The 20,937-nt window shown below is 39.7% G+C and overlaps 1 protein-coding gene across 2 annotated transcripts in view; it reads right to left on the bottom strand.

Moving 5' to 3' along the window:
* Positions 1 to 20,937, bottom strand: part of ITGA8 (integrin subunit alpha 8) — a gene marked incomplete at both ends in the record, with an annotated part of 189,259 nt that overhangs the window by 56,394 nt on the left and 111,928 nt on the right. For both annotated transcript variants that reach the window (XM_079699618.1, XM_079699617.1), the window contains 4 exons: positions 2,248 to 2,328; positions 7,787 to 7,866; positions 12,878 to 12,970; positions 19,737 to 19,884. In XM_079699618.1, coding sequence (XP_079555744.1) covers positions 2,248 to 2,328; positions 7,787 to 7,866; positions 12,878 to 12,970; positions 19,737 to 19,884 — 402 coding nt within the window. The remainder of the gene's footprint in view (positions 1 to 2,247; positions 2,329 to 7,786; positions 7,867 to 12,877; positions 12,971 to 19,736; positions 19,885 to 20,937) is intronic.

Below are 20,937 nucleotides of genomic sequence, written 5' to 3'. Positions count from 1 at the left end.
GGGACATCCATACAGTGGAATACCTCTCAGCAATTAAAACAACAACAACAACAAAAAAACCCAAAATACTGATACATGTAAGAACATGGATTTTTTTCAAATGCATTATGCTAAGTGAAAGAAGCCAGATTCAAAAGGTTACATTCTATATGAGTATATTTATATGATTTTCTGGAAACAGAGCGACAGAAAATAGATCAAGGTTGCCAGAGCGTGGGAGTGAGGGTAGGATTGACTACAAGGCACAAGAAGAAACTATTTGGGGTTTTGGAACTGTTTTGTAGTGAATGTTCTTGTGGTGTCATAACTCTTCAAACTGGACACCTAAAAAACAGTCAGTTTTACTTTATATAATTTATACCTCAATAAACTTGACTTAAAAACAAAACCCAAACCCTGTGAAAAGATATTTGCAATATGCGTGACTGATAAAGGATTAGTGTCTCAACTCTAAAATATGAAAGAATTCTTATGAACTAATAAGAAAAATTCAAGTCACTTAGTAGAAATAGGTGCAAAAGAACGAACAGAAATTTCCCCAAATAGGATGAATAAAAAATTAACAAACACATAAAACTGCTTAATCTCATTTAGGAATCAAGGAACAGCCAATTAAACCTTCAGTTGGATATTATTTCCTATCCATCAGATTGGCTCAAAATGAAAAACTAGACCATTTTGAAAGTTAGTTAATAATGTGGAGCAATAGAAACTTTCATCCACTTCTTGTGGGGCAGCAATTTGGTAGAACTATTTTGGAAAACAGTTCGGTATTATTTAGTAAAGTTAAATAGTGTATACTTCCTGATCCTGAAATTCCACCTCTAAGCACATAACCCTTCTGACATTCTGCCACGTGTGTAGCAGGAGATAGTATAAGAAAGCTTGTAAAAAAGAAAAAATACAACCCCCAGTATTCATCAAAAGTAGAATAGATACATAAGTTACTTTATAGCTTTACAATGTTATATTCTTCCACAATTCAAATGAATGAACTACAGGCACAGGCATTAAAGTGAACGAATGTCAAAAACATTCATCTTCATGAAAAAAAACCACAGAAGTACACACAAAATCTGTGTAGACAAGGTTCAAAAGCCTCTCTCTCATAGGCTGTAGAGCATGATCATTTATAAACATGTAGCTGGAGACAAGTTGCCTGTATTTACATTCTAGCTCCCCAGTTCCTAGCTGTGTAGCCTTCAACTCCTTGCACCACAATTTTCTCACTTGTACAGCGAGGGTGCAAGCACTTATTAAGAGATGCTAACATGCTGGTGTAGCACATGAAGAGATCATAAATGTTAGGCATTATTATTATTCCCTAGCCCACTAGGTGGAAACTCAGTGGTGCCAGGATGGCATACGGGGGGGCACCCACCCCACTGCCATTGAGCACACGGGGCAGCAGTTAAGACAATGCACAATGACAATAGCTCTGAGTGCAGAAATCTACAGCTGGCATCATGGAGGAGTGTGAACCACCAGGACTCAGGACCTACAGAAAAGGAAAGGGAACTGGGATTTCTGGAGCCCCAGGGACAATTCAGCCTAAAATACCAGTTGACATTTGTAGCCAGGTCCTTAACTGTTCTGATGAAACAAGAATTAGAATAAAATCAATGAAGTCCACACTTGGTGCAAGATAAGAACTGCATGCAGTCCATTTCCAATTTCTTTTTTCCCTCCTGGCACAGATTTCCCAGATGGTATTTATTCCAAGCCTTTTACTTGACCACATTCTTCCTGTCTCTCAATTGATTGCTTATTGGCAACTTCTTCAAAGAATAGGACAGAAGGGAAAAGACACAAAGTGTAGAGCCCATCAGACCTCACATCTAAGACTTAGCCCCTTCTTAAACTCAAGATGTGGTACGGTGAGGCGGAATTTTCATTACGTGAAAATAATTTTGGGGGTAAGTGAGACTTTGGGGCAATCACATGGTTGCCTATTTTATCTGGCTTCTTATCACTAGTTTTTTATAGTTTGATTACTGAACTGTCAGTTTGGAGAATAAAGTGATCTCCTGTTTTGATAGCCTTAGCATTATCATACAGGGTCGACTCTACTTACCAGTGGAAAGCTAATGATGGGTTGAAAAGAATGAAACTTTATAACCAAAGGGAACTGTGATCTCTAATACATTAGGAAAATTCCATATAGTTTTTACTAGTATTTTATCATAACTCCTATACAGAAAGCTATTATTAAAGTATAATTACTCTAATGCCTTGTTTATTACTTACCCTCTTATTTCTACTTGAGCTACAGCAGTGATGTTGATTTGCAGGCTCACAAAATTGCTGTCTGGGTTGTCCTTGTTGGAACTAAAACACAGTTGACATATGATTTAAATTTATTTTCTCAGACATGTTACTACCATAGACGATCATAAAAAACCTTCTATATATCAGAGGAGCAACATGCATTACCAATATGATCATTTGGAAAACAAAAGTGTATCCATTCTACAAAATTGTAACCATTTGTAAATGGAAATGCTAAGATCCTCTGTGATCAAAAGAAATGTAATAACTTTCTATGAGGAGACACCTTATCTGAAAACCTAATATATTTCTAGAGAAGCCAACATGTCTTTGTTGCAGTGACTAAGCCCAAAAGGCAGTAAGCTGAGTTCTTGTCCAGCTTCTACAAGGAACACATTCCTTAACTTCTCTGTGCATCAAGTTCATTGCCCATCACATGGGAAAGGACAGCACAGTCAACTCCTGATTTTCCATACTAATAAAAGGAGAACTGGCATGAATAATCCAAGAGCAGCACATAATGGGAAAAGTGTTTGTGTTTGGCTCTGGAATGCATCATACCATCCATTGTTCTGGCAGCAAACTTATCTTCCTTATGGTTTATTTCTTAAGTAATATTAAAATAAGTGTACTTTACTGCATGGTCACTGGTTGACTAGGATGAGGGGTGAGGAGTGAGGAGTGAATTAGAAGCATGGCCAGTGGAGAGAAGAAGTAAGACCCCAGGAAGAGATTGACACAGGAGATTACATATATGTTCATCAGGCACCTCAAGAATCTCAAGATAGAAGGTGCATGTTTAATAATATTTCTTTAAACAGTGGCAAAATTATTTTTAAGTTTGCTGTTTCTTTCTCTCAAATATAATTAGATATAAAAATTTAACTTTAAAAATGCATGTATTAAGCAACCAGTGCTGTAAGGAAAATAAAATAAAATAAAATATCCAAGAGGGTGGACCAGTAGCTGGGCTTTGGATGCAGCTGCCATTTGCACTCATTGCCTTACTGGGCTGTCATCGAAATCACCCTAATATTCCAAAGGATAATGCAGCTTTTAGCAAACTGGGATATGACACCACCACTAACAGGTCATGTTTATATTCAGGTCTCATTAAGAAGAGAAAGCCTCCTCTTTTTTCATCATCAAATCTCATGCAGAGGCAATGGACAAGCTCTCACACTGATGATGGTAATGGGGCATGTCCTGACTACCTTTTGAAGCTTTCCAAATGTGGGAGCTGGAAAAGATATGATAAAGGTCTGCTTTCAAAGCAGGAGGAGACAGAATTGTTCCCACAATGCTTTTGAAAAGTGCCGTTCGATTGTATATACTGATAAGGCAACTTAAACGCAAACACACATAAAAGACATAAACAGGCAAATGTCAGGCTCATTTCCTGCAAAGGGGTATCACTGCTAAGCTTGTGATGAGCCTAGAGGGACTTGTTCACCAAAGTTTGAACCCCAGTTTCCAGGCCACTTTATTATTATCACATCTGGGGAGGATCAGTCAACTAAAAAGTTTTTTTTTTTTTTTAAAGCAGGATTCTGACTTACTAACTACTAAGAAGTCATTAAGTAATTAATTCCACTTGTTACAGACTTCATGGTTCCCAGTGCATTACAGGGAACTCCTTAGTTTGGAAGCTTAAGTCTAATTGTTCCACATTTTTACCCAGACCTTGTTCTAGTTTCTAGGTCACTACTGTTTTGCAACAGTGGAAATTAGAATTATAGAAAAAAAGTTTTATTTAAGTTATCCTGTAATTCTATTGCATTTTGCTTCCAAGTGGTTTAAATAATACAATTTTCATGACAACATCCTGAAAATATAAATAGATGTCAAGCATCGAAATTGTCTTGGGAGAGAAGTCTAATATGAGGCTTATAGAGGCTGTTCTGAAAAGTCACAAAAGCAGTGGCAGAATCCAAGGCTGGACCTGGATAGCCAACTAAAATCACCCTCTGTCATACAGGCTTGCCGGGGCACTTGGTACTGCAACCAGTGGTGTCAGCAAAATCTCCGGGTAAGAAAGACACCAGGCTGCATATATAACTTAGATGCATCTTTCACCTCTTTCCTGGAAGGAAACCTCCCTCACTAATACCACTGCTCCATTCAAACAAACAATTCATCACTGCCCTGGATGCTGAGCTATTTATACTGTCGGTGCTAGTTCTTCTCAAGAAATGATGAACTTCCTCTCCATGACTATAGCTTATGTCGCATACCAAGGATAAACATGTTATTCACTTATTACTCCGATGCTATTTTCTTTCTCCTTATTGTTTCCTATTTTCTATTTTCTAACATTCCCTCTATGCTTTCTGTGGTCTCTGGAATGTCAGCAAAACAATACAATGTTCATTTCACCATTACTGAGGAAGCAGCTTCAAGGATGATCATAAAGATCCGTTTGTACGTGGGAATCGCAAACTGAGACTGGCTCCAAGCAGGGAGGAAGATGTTTACATGTCACATAGAGCCAGGGCATGGAGAGACCAGTTAATTTTCTCTTTTGGGTTCTATTTGTGGAAAAGGATATTAAATGTGGGTACCAGTGGTCAATGTGCTCAAAAGCTTGAGTTCAGACTTGAGCGCATTTAGTTTAATTTATTGTTGGTTTAAGCACATTTAAACTGAACACAAACCATCCATTAAACACTTATGTACATCTTTGGAGCCCACCAGCAAAGCATGCAGATAAATGCTCACCACTGTATTTGAATATTAAAAGTATTCTCAAATACTTTTATCTCTAGAACTTATGTTTTGGGAATTTGATGTTTAGTATGTTGCTGTTGCCTCTCCAGTTCTTTCTACATTTCTGCATTTTTGTATTTTTCAGGATAATGTTAAAATAGTCATGAGTTTCTATAGTGTCTGAGGAGGGAATATAATCATGGACCATTTTAGATGAAGAGGGATGTTTAAAATGCGACCATTTCTATTTTCCATCAAATTCAGCAATTCCTCTCTAAATTCATTATTTGAATGATGATCTACAGGATGGTTTTGGGCAAGGCATTTACAACATTATTTAGTGTCCTTTGCTCCTTGATTCAGCTACTAGTTACATCCATTCTGTTATTCAAAACTGCAATTAAGGGTAAGAAGCAAACATCAGGAATTTGCTTTGTATCTTTGTACCAGACTTTCTATCTAAAGGCTGCAACTTTTATGAGATAGGTATCTTTTTCTGAAGTGATGCAAAGCTTCATGCTACTGCAGGATCAATGTTACAGACAGTGATGGTGAAAAACAGAAACTTCAGGTTACTGAAGTATCTGGAGAGATGGTGGTCCTTCCCTATGGGGTGCTTTTTCTTTTCTCTTTTTTTCTCTGAAAACTTAGAAATATAAACAGGAGATTTTCCAAATGAAAATATTTAGGACTACCTGAACTTTTTGGAAAATATACATTTATATAGATACAAAGAAATGATTTAATAAGCTTTTGGTAAAATGAAGGGATATGATAGATGAATTCATTCTATCTGTATCCCATCACTAATTTGGGTAAAATTTTTAAAATCTCTAAGATTCAGCAGAAAATATTTAAGTTAAATTCGAAAAAGGACTGACTAAGGTCAGACAAGAACACCTAAGTTAGAAAGCCTTCCTTCCTAGAAATCTATCACAAAGTTGAGGGAATATGGTTTGTGACACAGGTTGCAGATTTTAAAAATCTACTACATTCTTATAGAGATTATATATATATATTTTAAAGATTTTTAAAGATTTTATTTATTTATTTATTTTTGGCTGTGATGGGTCTTCGTTGCTGCCCGCGCGGGCTTTCTCTAGTTGCGGCGAGCAGGGGCTACTCTTTTTTTTTTTTTTTTTGCAGTACGTGGGCCTTTCACCGCTGCGGCCTCTCCCGTTGCGGAGCACAGGCTCCGGATGCGCAGGCCCAGCGGCCATGGCTCACGGGCCCAGCCGCTCCGCGGCATGTGGGATCCTCCCGGACCGGGGCACGAACCCGCATCCCCCGCATCGGCAGGCGGACTCTCAACCACTGCGTGGGGCTACTCTTTGTTGAGGTGCGCGGGCTTCTTCTCATTGCAGTGGCTTCTCTTGTTGCAGAGCACGGGCTCTAGGCACGCAGGCTTCAGTAGTTGTGGCTCATGGGCTCTAGAGCACAGGCTCAGGAGTTGTGGTGCACGGGCGCAGTTGCTCTGCGGCACGTGGGATCTTCATGGACCAGGGATGGCACCTGTGTCCCCTGCATTGGCAGGCGGATTCTTATCCACTGTGCCACCAAGGAAGTCCGGGATTATATATTTTTTTAAAAAAAATCGTAAACCTCTAACTGAAGTAGCTATTGGAAAGTAATCCATTGTGTAAAGTAATTACTCTAAAAGTCATTACACTCTAATGACTTCACTTCTTGCAGGACAGAAGGTATGTTTAGAGATTAGTCATCTTGCGCACCAGTATTTGAGAACCAAATTGTAGGTACTGACTTCAGAGTCATTGTTATATTAGAATGAGGGTTGAACACACTGAGCATGTGCTGTCTATATCAGTGTTTTTCAAACTTTTAAAATTGCAGACCACAAATACATATGTGTGCATGTATATGTATACACGCACACATATATATTTATATACATCCTACAGGATGTCTTACGACACACATTTACATGTATGTGAAAGGAATTTTTCATGAACTCTGATATAGTCCATTCAATATCCTTTTCTTTTCATCCAGGTCTAGAGCCATTACATTGATTCCCTTACTGGCTAAAGGGTTTAAGTCCACACTTGGGAATCCCTGGCCCTCATGACACATTGCTCTCTGTAGGTCTTTTAACTCATGAAATATTATTTTCAGCCATGAAGGAGCAAACAGAATAGACAGAGACAAGGTAAAGTCACACTTGAATCCTGGGGAAGAGTCAGCCTTAGAAAAAAGGGGCAGCTCCCTTCAGGGTTTGGCTTAGAGTTGCCAGAGAAGGCCCTGCCTTCTGAATATACGATCTTACCTGCGTCCTGCCTTGCTGCTCACAATTAAACCATCAGAGACTCATTCATCCTTGAAAAGTTAGATTTCAAGGTCACAAGCTCAAAATCTATGCTTTTTTTTTTGCAGAAATTTTGTTCTCAGGGATCAGCTGACCCCCAGCAGAGAGAATGGCAGGATGTGGTAGGGGTACTGGTGCGGGGTGGGAAAAGCCATGTGCATCAGAGAGAGGAAAGATGGAGGAGCGGGTGGGGTTGGGTGGGAGCGTGCTCAGGACAAAATTTTACTCTCACACCTTGGCCTGGCCTGCAGAATGCAGAATGGATCTCTTCTTCAAAAGCCAAAAAAAAAAAAAAAAAGAAAAAGAAAAGAAAAAAAAAAACTGAAATAACGAATAACTGAGAAACAAAGGAAAAATAGTCTGTGAACATCTGGGTTCTAATTTCAGAAGAATGTTTAAGGTGAAGGAGCTTGATGAGGGCATTCATTTCACCATGGATTCTCTTTACTACTGAATGCTGATGATATTTCAGGCATGTAAAGGTCTAACCTTCTGATTTGGAGATCGAAGTTAATGCTTGTATTTGTTTTCTCAAGTCGTGGAACTGCAAATCGGAGGCCCAGAGAAGACTAAAAAAAAAAAAAATCACAAGACACTAAGTTTATGACATGGGAGGAACCTTATACACAGCATAGAAATCTTTTAAAGTCATCCCTGCAAATCCCCACCCTAGACTGCTGTCCCTTTTTCTGCTTCTGCCTTGGGGTAGCTGAGACTTCGGGGCCCAGGCAATGTGAGTCCCTACACATTGTGGTTCCCTCTCTTCATTTATCCTCCTATCAACTCTTTTCCTGCCACCTTCTTTATGTGCTAAATTAAAAACAACCTAAATATACGAGAAGAGATTGATTTAGAAAACTGTGATAATTCTGTTTGATGGACATTTATGTCATCATTGAAGTTACATCTGTGAAGCCTATGCCATGTGGAAAATGCTTCTAATGTAACTATGGTGAAAAAAGGTTGCAAAGTTGTATGTGCCATGGTTTCACCTATGGTTTTAAAAGGCTACCAGTGGAAAAATTACTGTACAGGAGTGAGGGTGTCTTGTAAGAAAATACACCAGGATAATATGCTGCAGTTAAGGTTGTGAGTGTATGGATTTTTTCCACCTTTCTTTCTTTTCCAAAGTTTTAAAACTGTTCTTAATATTTTTATAGTTTGAAAACAGCTTTTTAAAAACCTGGAGAAAAGTGAATCCACTGATAATATAAATAAGGAAGTAAAAATAATAGCTAAGACATGTAACTATATTACTTAGGCTCTCATGCACTGTATTAAGCCTTATATGCAATGTCTCTTGTAATCACGACATCCACACTACGAGGTATACTGTGAATGCTGACATTTTACAGTCCAGCAGCATTCTGAGGATTAGGGAGATGAAGTGCCTTCTTCCAGGTGCAGAGCAAATGAACTCTAGATTTGGAACCGAAATCGCTACAAGCCAACTCCAGAACCTGGAACTCACAGCCACTACACTATGAGAATCAAACCAGCAATCAAACTTGTGTTATTATGAACCAGTAATAATATGAACTAATAATAAACCATCATTTTTATCATAAATCATCATTTCACTAGCCCTTACCGAAGGAGCTGCAAGCCAGGTACTGCCCTGGTGGCTTTACATATACCATATCATTGCATTGCTCCAAACATTCCTACAAACAGGTATTCTCCCATCTCAGTGTGACTTGCCCAAGGTATCACTGCTGATCAATGGAGAAACTGGGATAATAATTAGGGTGTGCCTAATTATTAAGCCTATACATCCTTATGCCCCAGCCAGGATGAATTCCTTTATAATTCCAAATGTGCAATTTTCTGTCAGACCTCTGGGGCTTTGGACATGCTCTTCTCTCTTCTTTAGAAACTTTTAAAGTCTTTTCCTGCTTTTTCTACTTGCAGGACTTCTACTCATGAGTCAAAACTCAGGACAAGGGATCCTCCTGCAATACACCCTCCAAGCCCACAGGCCAGGTCAGGCAGAAATGTTCTCTTTATTCTTTGTCTCCTTCTTTGCTACTCACCCATGACTCAACCTATGATGTTGCTAAATTTTAAGTTTCTTATGGAATGGGGATTGTACATTTTCATCTCAATATTATCAGACTCTAGTTTAGTACCAGGCATATAGAAGGGGTGTAATTAAAAATGGTGAAAAAGAGTGTGCCCTTGTTTGCACACTTCCAGTGATGGGGAGCTTACTATATTGTGGGGAGGCCTGTTTAATGTTGGTCTTTTATTATTCAGCGCGAGATGAGGATACCCTAAATGTGTGACAATTTCATACTGATAAGAGACATATGTTCTTAACTAGAACCAAAAGCCAGATCTCTGGGCATTGATTCTAAAGAGCCTTTGTTGAGCCACTATTTTTTTTTTATTATCCTACTAGAGAGACTTTGTGAATTTTTACAAATCTTACCGGTATATAAATATTTTACATTACTAAAGCTATTATATGAAAATGATGTTACTACTTACAAATCAGAAGTAAACTTCTGAATACAACCTTGAATGCTTTGTTAAAATAAAAAGTCACTTGAAAACTACTTTTTAAAAAATACCAGGACTGGGATAATTAATCCTGGCAATTTGTGATGCTTTTTAATAGTTAGGACTACTTTTACATTTGGAATTTTACTACAACCCATTAAGAGTATTCTTTTAGAAGTACAAAATGAAGAAGCAAATAAATCAAAGCGTTTTATAACAAAACAGAATGCAATAAAATTTGATGTGTTTAAGGGCATTCAAGGGTGAGATAAGAAAGCTATTAGGTTTCTTCTACTATAGACCTCAGAGATAAACGAATACAAACAATTTACTTCCTTGACTTCTAAAGATTATTTGCTGGTAAAATGGATTGACATCTTTTCACAAAAACACATTTGTGGCTAAGACCACACTGCCATTTTTACCCTCCACTTTGAACAACACTGGTGTCCAGTTTTTGTTCCAAGATTATCCTTATTTTATTTTTATTTTTTTGCGATACACGGGCCTCTCCCTGTTGTGGCCTCTCCCGTTACAGAGCACAGGCTCCGGACGCTCAGGCTCAGCGGCCATGGCTCATGGGCCCAGCCGCTCCGCGGCATGTGGGATCTTCCCGGACTGGGGCACAAACCTGTGTCCCCTGCATCGGCAGGCAGACTCTCAACCACTGCGCCACCAGGGGAGCCCCCCCAAGATTATCCTTAGTTATTGATGACCTTAGATGATTTCTGGTCTGGATTTAACCCTTTTAATACTGAAAAAGGAATGAGTGCCCGGTCACCTCTAGATGCTAACACCATTACCACCATGTCAATTCATTTCTGTCTGGCCTTAGGTAGACCTTTTCCTATCAAATTGGGTGGCTGAATTTTTCTTGAAAACTAGCCAAAGGATTTATTAGCTTCTAGATAAAAGGATTCTAATGAAAAATGTTCTAATATCTCAGCTTAGACATCCCATTCTATCTTTCATGGCTTTGTTGAAAAATCTCATCTGTTATTCATTAGTTTTTATCCAATTTTTGCAGACCTGCTAGAACGTGGGCTTTTTGTTGAGGCCTGGTTCGAATCCTGGTTCTCTTCTTCATTATATGAGACTTTGGGTAACTCATTTGATTTCTCTGAGTCTCAGTTTCCTCATCCATAACACAGGAGAAATACCTGACTCATAGGATTGTTGGTAGTTGTGAAAATTAAATGAGATAACACACACAAAACACCCAGTGATGGAATTATAACACAGAGGGCAATCAATACATGTTAGTTAATAAAAATCTATTATAAACATTTACCTTTCATTTAAATATTTACTTTTTTGACCCAAGAAGTGAGTTTACTAGACTACAGCTTGGCATATCTTTTAAATACTCAGGATGAACGGAATGATAATCAATTTAGAATATAAAAAGGCAAACATATTATTTTAGCGCAATATCCTAGATTATAAACTGAGAATAGGTGTTACTGGATAGAAAGTTTCAAAAGCTCAAATAAATATGAGAAACACTGGGCTAGAAGGTTTCCTTACTGCAGAACTTCTCAGCACCTTTAAAATGAAATAGGCACCTGAATGTCCCAAGGGAGGATATGATTCTCAGCAGTGACTATAGGGCTCCCTTTTAAAGGCTTGCCTCAAAGGATTAACACTCTTTGGAAGACGCTTTGGGAAGCTGTTCTAATACAAACCTACACACTTACACATTTCCAGGAAGGTTTTTTCAAACAGGCCATTTCATTATCAATGAATCATAAGCATCTAATTTAAAACAGAGGAATACATGTGTTTAATTTGTAACACTTAATTACGTAGTATTTGCAGATTTCAGGGTTTTTTTTTCCTGATTTATGACTCCATAAAATAATGATTTCTACTGTGATATTTATTACAAGGAGTTACTCTGTGTATACTTAAACTGCAATGGCATAAAATGAATTTATTGACCACAAGTAATCCTGAATGGGAAGTTCCTAAATCTGGAAACAAAGAAAGGAAAAAAAGACTCCTTATTCTTTCATAAGCCTGTTACAGATCATGATTGATCCTTTCTTTTTTCTTGCTATAAACAATTTTCTGCATTATTCTTTATCAGGTAAGATGCATGGAAAATACAGACCTGGTAAAGCTGTTTTAAAACGTGGATTATGGTAATATTTTAACAGGAAAACACTGTGAATTATATTCACATGGGAGGTATATCTAAAGTAAAAGTTTAATCATCTTTGCTAAAATTCTTAATTCTGTTATTTCCTTTTTTTTTTTTTTTTGTGCAGTACGTGGGGCCTCTTACTGTTGGGGCCTCTCCCGTCGTGGAGCACAGGCTCCGGACGCGCAGGCTCAGCGGCCATGGCTCGCGGGCCCAGCCGCCCTGCGGCATGTGGGATCTTCCCGGACCGGGGCACGAACCCGTGTCCCCTGCATCGGCAGACAGACTCTCAACCACTGTGCCACCAGGGAAGCCTCTTAATTCTGTTATTTCTTAAATCCTTTACATCGTAGTTCTTCTTGGATTCAAAGAAAAAATTTGTAGTGAAATTCGAAGAAAAAATACTCGAGAAAAAAATCAGTAGTAAAAAATATAGTTTTTAGAGATTTGTTGAGACTGAAGACATGTAAGACTGATGTCAAAAGAGAAGGCATATGAAAGTATTCATCATTTTGTGTATTTTATTTTATTTTATTTTTTTTTTTGCGGTAGGCGGGCCTCTCACTGTTGTGGCCTCTCCCCTTGCGGAGCACAGGCTCCGGAGCACAGGCTCAGTAGCCATGGCTCACGGGCCTAGCCGCTCTGCGGCATGTGGGATCTTCCCAGACCGGGGCACGAACCCGTGTCCCCTGCATCGGCAGGCGGACTCTCAACCACTGCGCCACCAGGGAAGCCCCATTTTGTGTATTTTAGCTCAGATTGTCCACTCAGTGTGGGTTGTGATGCAAAATCCCACCACCCTGGGAATTTCCTGCCTAATTGGTTTTAGTTGCCAGGTGCTAAATTGCTGAGTGCTAATTGGGGGGGCTTTCCACTAGTTCTCTTTAAAATTCAATTAGACAGAAATCAGTTAAGTTCATCTGGTTTTCTCTTACGTTTGTGCCAGCCACCATAGGGTTCCCAAGGTCACACACCACCATTCGGGTGACATTGTCCATCTTGTACTCACAGCTCAGTGGTCGCAATGCCTGCAACGGGAAAGAACACCAGTGTGGAGCCGGGCAGAATAAACGACATCCTGTCGCAAAAGCAATGCTGTGGGCCAGGCAGCTTCTCTTGATTTCAAACATCTGTATGAGTGCCTGAGCCCAAGGGTTCATGTGTGACCATCAACTGAGAAGAGAAGCTTGTGAGAAAAGACCAAAGTTTAATTTTAAGAAGAAACCTGTTGGGTGGGTAAACACATTTGTTGTGTTTCATTGAGGAAAAAACGCTTAGTAGAATATATATATATGTGTGTGTGTGTGTGTGTGTGTATATATATATATATATATATATACACACACATATATTATTTTTTTTCTTTTTTTTTTTTTTGGCTGCTCCACGTGGCATGTGGAATCTTAGTTCCCTGACCAGGGATTGAACCTGCACCCCCTGCAGTGGAAGTGCTGAGTCTTAACCACTGGACCGCCAGGGAAGTCCCTGAAAATGCTTAGTAGACTATTTATATGAACATTTTTGAAATGATTTTGCACTACTGTTCATGTTCAGTTTGGGCCATGAAGATCATGGATAATTAAACATAACTAAACAAATTAATTTTTGCAAACATGAAATGACAGCAAGATGTATATTATAGATTATCCTACAGCCCAGTGACCATTTGCAAGAGAATTGCTTTGGACACAAATTTCTCCATACCATGGTTCCATTTTGAGATTACACACCCAATCTTAGTTCAATCCTGTAAATACTTAAGATGGGAAGAGAACACTTTTTTATGTTTACCCACTGCTTTTCACCTCCCATCTTGCCCCATATCCTGTTCTGATTAGAATGTATAAAAACTCAAGTTTGAAGAGGCACTTAGAACTATGTGCTGGAGAAGGTCTCAAGGTTACAGCCGACGGGCTTATTCTACTTAGCCTAATGTCCTTAAGGGTCATCCATGTTGTAGTATGTGGCAGAATTTCCTTCCTTAAGGCTGAATAATATTCCATTGTATGTGTGTACTGTATATTGTTCATCTGTTCACCCATTGATGGCCATTTGGGTTGTTTCCACCTCTTGGCTATTGTGAATAGTGCTGCTATGAAAATGGATGTGCGGATATCAGTTGAGATACTGATTTTATTTCCTTTGTATATATACACAGAAGTGGCATTGCTGGATCATATGATAGTTCTTTTTGAAGTTTTTGAGGATGATGTAATTTTTAAGGGGAAAATTTGGGGAGACTGTTGTTTTGCTGATTGTATGAGGTGGTGTTAGTGTATTTCTTAATGGGCCCCAGTTCTTGAAAACTGCTTTGTTTAACTGGGCACCAGGAGCATCTGATAGCTCAGGAGTAATTTTTTGATTATTGTTCATTCATTTTGGAGATTTCTTTGAGGTTCAAAGAATTATTTTAGGAGATGATCTGGATCTTTAACTGCATTTTTGAGTCCATTGCCAAAGCCTGTTATTTGTACCATAATGGCAGTTTAGTACACAAGGGAAAATAAGGGTTATATTTATTGCAGCATTTGTGTTTGTGTTTAAAATAGTGTTTATTTTAGCAAGAACAAGATTGTGATTCAACACTGGTTTCAGTTTAGTGGAAAAAACTGAGACTGTGGTGTTTTGCTTTCTAGTCTTCTGTCCTATGTTTATGTGAAAAACAAATGAAAGGAAAACAGTGAAATCTAGTGGAAAAGGAGTTATTAACCTATGTTTGTGTTATTATAAATGTTCCTGTGTTTAAATTAATGGATCTTTACAGTGGAATATTATGCCAGAATTACAAAGGATGTGTTATATCTGTGAGTGTTGATCTGGAAAGATAGTCTATGAAACGTAGACGTAGAGATGGAGGTGTGTATGTGTGGGTAGAGAAAATAGTCTGTAAGGATATATAAACTGAGTGGAAAGAATTAAAAGTGATTTCTATGTGGTAGCATTAAAAAAAAAAAAGTTACACCCGACGGAGGGGAAAGTAAAGTAGGTTTATCTTTGGACTCCTGTCCTCTGCTCACAGCTCTCCCTTGTGTCTTCAGGCCAGAAATCCACATCTGGATCTCCACCCTGAGCCCCTTTCCATCTTTCAAAACCTAATGTCCCTATGGCCCTGCTCTTGCCTTTGGTAATAGCTACATATGTTCATACATTATTTCACTCTAACTTGTTAAGTGCTACTGATATATTACCTGTCAGCCTCATTCCCAAAGATAAGCTTGCAAACTGAGGACTTTCACAAAGGACCCCATGAGAGGACCATGGAAGAGGGTTCCAAATACGAGGACCACTTATCCGTCTGTCAGCTGTATCGAAATTTCATTTAAGGAAGTAATGTGAATTTTCAAGGATAAGTTTCAGAAACCACCTCCTTTCCATTCTTTCCACATGGTTGAGAAAAACCAAGAGCCAAAACCAAAACAAAGAAACGGCAAACAAACCCCAGATACCTAAGTCAAGAGCTCTGTGGGTGAATCATACGCTTTAAGAAAATAAGCTTAAGCAGACAGGGTTTTTTTTGTATCTGTTCTCTTCCCCGTGCCCAGAAAAATGTCCAGCACAAAGTAGTAGATGGTGTCAGGAGATACACAGCAAACGTAGCTCCCAATCTTTCCTACAAGGAGGCTGAAGTGAAATGGACAAGCACACAGCTGAGTATAAAGCCCTCTTCCTGCCATCAGCCATTGAAAGGTCTGTTTTAACTCATGAGAAAGAAATGAAATCTCTGATATTCAGAGGCAGCATTTAATACCTGCTCTTTCCAAAGAACCCGAGTGACATGTTAGTATCCTGAGGAGGTAAGAAACATATTTTTCAAAAGCTGATAATATTTTTGCTTCTCAAAGGTAGCTTTAGCATGTATTCAAGTTCTGAAGGATCCATAACTAACCCTAATTGTACAGAGATGTTTTGTGTTGGGATTACTAACTCAATCCTGAAAACAGGAAAAAAAAAAAAAAAAAGAACTCAGCAAAAGCTTTCCAAAATACCCACGTGTCCCTTGAATATAATTCAAGGATTTGGTTTCTATAGTAAATATTTTTATCTTATCTGAAGGTTGAAAGTCATATGTACATTTTTTCCCCAGCTTTCTAGAAATAGCTTTTTCACATCAATCAGAGATCTCTTCTCTCCCCAGATTCCCCACCCTTTTTCTTTTTTTAACCTTTATTTCCTCTCTCTGAGTGGGAGAAACAATGATTGTTTTTCTAGATATTTCTAGATTATTTTCCTCAGCTGTTCCTGGGACTATCTTATTCTCATCCATTTATAGCTCTTAGAGTATTATTCATTCACTGAAAATATTTACTGTGTACCTGCCACTTACCAGGCACTGATCAAAAAAAAAAGAGAAAATAACACCCTTGTCCTCCTTAAATGTCCTATTATTATAAGAATCCTAATAAGGAATCACAAGCAATTGTAACAAGCAGTGGAAACATACAAGTACAGTTTGTTAAGTTTCATGAGAGCAGAAATTCACAGTGATGGAGGAGGACAGGCACATAGAAGTAAGCAATCAGAGAAGACATCCTGGAGGAAGTGACATAACCTCATAGGGGGCCTGGCAGCTCATTGGTTAAGAAGACGGGCCTGGACCTGACAGCTGAGGTGTCAGTCTTGGTTCTGCTACGTAATAGCTGTGTAACTTTGGGCATGTTTCTGAATTTTTCCTTACCTATACAATGGGGATAATGATAGCCTTACCGTTTCTCTGTCAGGCTGTTATGAGGTCTAAGTAAATTGAATACTTGCAAGAGCACAGAGCAGAGCCCAGCTCACAGCAATTGCTCGGTGAATTTCAGCAGCCTCAGTCGTTATTAGGCTGAGGCCTGAAGGGTGAGTAGTAAGAAGTAAGCTGGGGAAAGGGGACGAGAGAGTAGAGTTTCAGAGGGAACAGCAGGTGCGAGCTCTCTGTGGCGGGAGGGCGCATAGGTATTACAGAAACAGAAAAGAAGTTCCATCCCTCTAGGACTAGGGTGGGAGGTAAAGGAAAGAAGCAAAGACTCGTGATGAAGCTGAGGAGGTCAGCAGGGGTGATGTAATTAAGGGCCTCATAAGTCATCTCAGGGCTTTGTAGGACTCTATCCTACAAGCAATGGGGAGCTAGTGAGGGTTTTCATCCAGAGTGACAGGGTCAGATTTGCATTTTAGAAAGAGGGCTTCCCAGGGCTTCCCTCATGGCACAGTGGTTAAGAATCCGCCTCCCAATGCAGGGGACACAGATTTGATCCCTGGTCCGGGAAGATCCTACATGCCGTGGAGCAACTAAGCCCGTGAGCCACAACTGCTGAGCTCGCGTGCCACAACTACTGAAGCCCATGCGCCTAGAGCCCGTGCTCCGCAACAAGAGAAGCCACTGCAATGAGAAGCCCGTGCACCACAATGAAGAGTAGCCCCTGCTCACCGCAACTAGAGAAAGCCCAGCAACAAAGACCCAACACAGCAAAAAAAGAAAGAAAGAAAGAGGGCTTCCCATGCAGGGAAGGGGCTGGAGGCTGGGAGATGGGGAGATGAGTTAGGAGACTGGTGTAGCCATCTCGGGAGAAGATTGTGCCAGCCTGGAGGAAGGCAGTGACTGTGGCAGTGAGATGGAGAGAGGATAGGGTTGGACAGGTATAGGACTGACTTAGGCTTTAAAAACTGGGTGGAGACTGGCGCGATTCTCTGAGATAGACTAGAGAGAGGAGGAGGAGTGTGGGAAGATGACGCCTAGTTCCGGAAGCACTGAGTGTGAGGTAGTTTGAGACAGAGGAGTGGAGCATGTATGAGGTCCCTTGAATAGACACATTCATAGTGACAGAATGTGGAACGCTGGGTACCAGCGGCTGGGGAAAGAGGGTAAGAGGGAGTTGGTGTTTCATGGGTACAGAGTTTCAGTCTGGGGTGATGAAAGTATTCTGGGGATGGACGGCAGTGATGGTTACACAACAAAGTGATTATACTTCATGGCGCTGAACTGTACACCTCAAAAGGGTTAAAATGGTACATTTTATGTTACATATAGTTTACAACAATAATAATAAAAAGATAGAGCACATGGGCCTTTATTCCTAGAAAAATTTAGAAGGTCACCGAAAAGAATTGCAAAGGCTGGCTCCGTTAAGGTCTCCAGAGAAAGAGATGATCAGCTTCTACATTTTCGAAAAGATGAATGTTTTTAGCCAAAGAACAACAAAACTGACAATCAGATAATCCCTCATACTGTTCCCCTTGAGAGAAAATTGTTAAAAAAAAAAAAACTTGAACCAAGTATAAATAAAAAGAGACACAAACTTCAAACTGCTTAACAACAAAGAAGGAATTAGAATGTGGCTTAGTCATGTCAAATCAAATTCTGCCCAAGGGAAACTGATGGAGGAAAAACAGTTAAAGACTCATTGGAGATTATAGATAATGTCTGTTATAATGTTTAAAGCCAAAGATAGAAATGATAAATGTTTCCTGTGTTTTCCACCCAACAGTGAACAGTAAACTAGATGTTTTGCTAAAAGAAGAATATTTTGAATAGATGCTTTGTTTAACAAAGTCAGGGGTGCAGTGACAGAAAGGGAGTTGAAATAAAAATATAGGCAGAGCCCTGGAACATTTTTTAAAATAACATACTTGAGCTTCATTGTTTGTTTGTTTATGTATTATTTACATGTAATTATTCTTAAGTGATATGTTCCTACAAATTTCTTCAACAGAAACTCATGATGATTTTACAACTGTCAAAGATACTTGATTATTGCTCCTCTGGGTTATTTTTTCACTGAGAAGATAATTCAGTCAAAACATAAGTCATGAGACTAGAGGTGTGCACAGAGAATTTTGTATTCCCCACATTTGTAAATGCCTTTCAAATACTGACATCACAACCGTTGTTAGCATTTCTTTAGAGGAATTATTTTTCATTAAATTATTTGATCATTAGAATGTGCACGTTCCCAAGAGGATGCAGTTTTTGGAAAGTAGCAGAACTTTAATAAACTTCAGTTAAATGAACATATCCATCAGCAAGAATTTAAATAACACTGATCATGCCGACTTCTACGTGAAGCGCCAGGATGACTATGAAAGTGTGAAACTTGGTCTCTGCCCTTAATTGTGAGTCTGGGTACCTCTGAAACCAAGGGACTCTCTCTGTTATCCTTCAGTGTATTTACAATGGTTTTAGAGCAGAACCTGAGGATATTCTGAGTGGGAAGATTCATATTGTGATAAGGAAAGGAAATCTATAAAAAGCATTGTCGTCAGTTTAACAAATAGTGGCATTGCAGGACTGGCAAATGACAAAAACCTGGCTTTTTCTTGGTCCTGGTCCCGAAAAGGTGGACCAAGAAAAAAGAAAACATGAAACATGTTTCCTTTCCAGTGCCTGTCTAGGCTGTTTTCGGTGCTCAGCTGGGATTGGTCAGACCTTCCTCCATAAGCAGTAATGAAAACCAGACCTCCTGGGACCTGCTTGAAGCATAAAGGAACTCAAAGGCCAGAAAACAGCCAGGGAGGGTGGGAGTTAGCTTGGGAGTGTAGCGGATGGATCACATTGATGAGCTGCTTCTTTCAGACAGCTGTCTTCCGTGTTTCAGCTCCCAATCTTGGGCCAGTTTATCTTTGCACCGTGGCCAAGAAAGATATTAATACTGCTTAAGACCATCTTCCTTTCTGGGCCGTTGCTATTCTGCTTAACAAAATAAGGTGACATTTTGTTTTCTTTTATTGAGGAAGAAATCCTCAGCTAAGATGACTTAACATGGATTTGTCTTCAAAAATATACCAAGCTCTTTCCTCCTCCAGATCACCTACAGGCATTACCTTGTTGCTGCGTTCAATCCCAACATAATCAGCCTCTTCTGGAATTATCACAAAGAGCTCGGCTTCGTAGGCACCTTCCCCTTCATTTCTCGCGTTGATTATGAGCATAAGGTGGTTTTCATCTCCAACGATGACCTGATGCTTATCTCTAAAAATGCAGTTTAAAAAGAATCATTAGGTACTATATGCGTCTCTGGATTCATGGATATTTTATTTAAGGACTTACAGGAAGATGTAAACATGCAAGACTGGGAAAAAAACCAAGATGGATCGTCATGAGGGGGTGGTGAGAAAAATCAAAACTATGTCTAGATGAGAAGGATAGGAAAACATCCAGGGGTGTTCTGGTAAATGTTTAACAACCAGCGCTTCAAACTAGTGGTTACCAGTGGAGGAAGGGGCAACATGGGTGGGGGAGGGGGAGGTACAAACCACTGGGTCTGAGACAGGCTCACGGATGTAGGTACAACTCAGGGAATAGAGCCCCTACTTTGGAGTAACTGTAAATGGAAAGTAACGTTTAAAAACTGTATAATAGGGCTTCCCTGGTGGTGCAGCGGTTAAGAATCCGCCTGCTAATGCAGGGGACACAGGTTCGAGCCCTGGTCCGGGAAGATCCCACATGCCGTGGGGCAGCTAAGCCCGTGCACCACAACTACTGAGCCTGCGCTCTAGAGCCCGTGAGCTACAACCACTGAGCCTGTGTGCCACAACTACTGAAGCCCGTGCACCTAGAGCCTGTGCTCCGCAACAAGAGAAGCCACCGCAATGAGAAGCCCACACACCGCAACGAAGAGTAGTCCCCGCTCGCCACAACTCGAGAAAACCCGTGCGCAGCAACGAAGACCCAACGCAGCCCAAAATAAATAAATAAATTTATTTATTTATTTAAAAAAAACTGTATAATAAATAAGGTAACAACCAGTTCTCAGAAACAAAGAAAACCAGGATGTGTAGCATTTGCCGATTCCAGTGGTATAAATCCTCCCACTGTGATCAGTTTCAAGCTCCCAACATCCTTAATGACCTGCCAGCAAAAATTCCCCAAAAGTTGACAATTGGCTCACAAGCCAGGAGGAGACAGCTTCAGCACATCCCTGAAAACATCCCATAGGAGGAAGATGGGCAATGGGAAGAGGGGGAGAGAGGTGGTTTAGAAAGTAGGAAGGGAGCTGAGTGTGACGCAAAGTGGAAAATACGA

This window comes from Hyperoodon ampullatus (assembly GCF_949752795.1).
Source record: "Hyperoodon ampullatus genome assembly, chromosome: 3".
Taxonomy (NCBI): Eukaryota; Metazoa; Chordata; class Mammalia; order Artiodactyla; family Ziphiidae; genus Hyperoodon; species Hyperoodon ampullatus.
The sequence above is the reverse complement of the archived record's forward strand: the minus strand, read 5'-3'. Positions and strand labels throughout refer to the sequence as shown.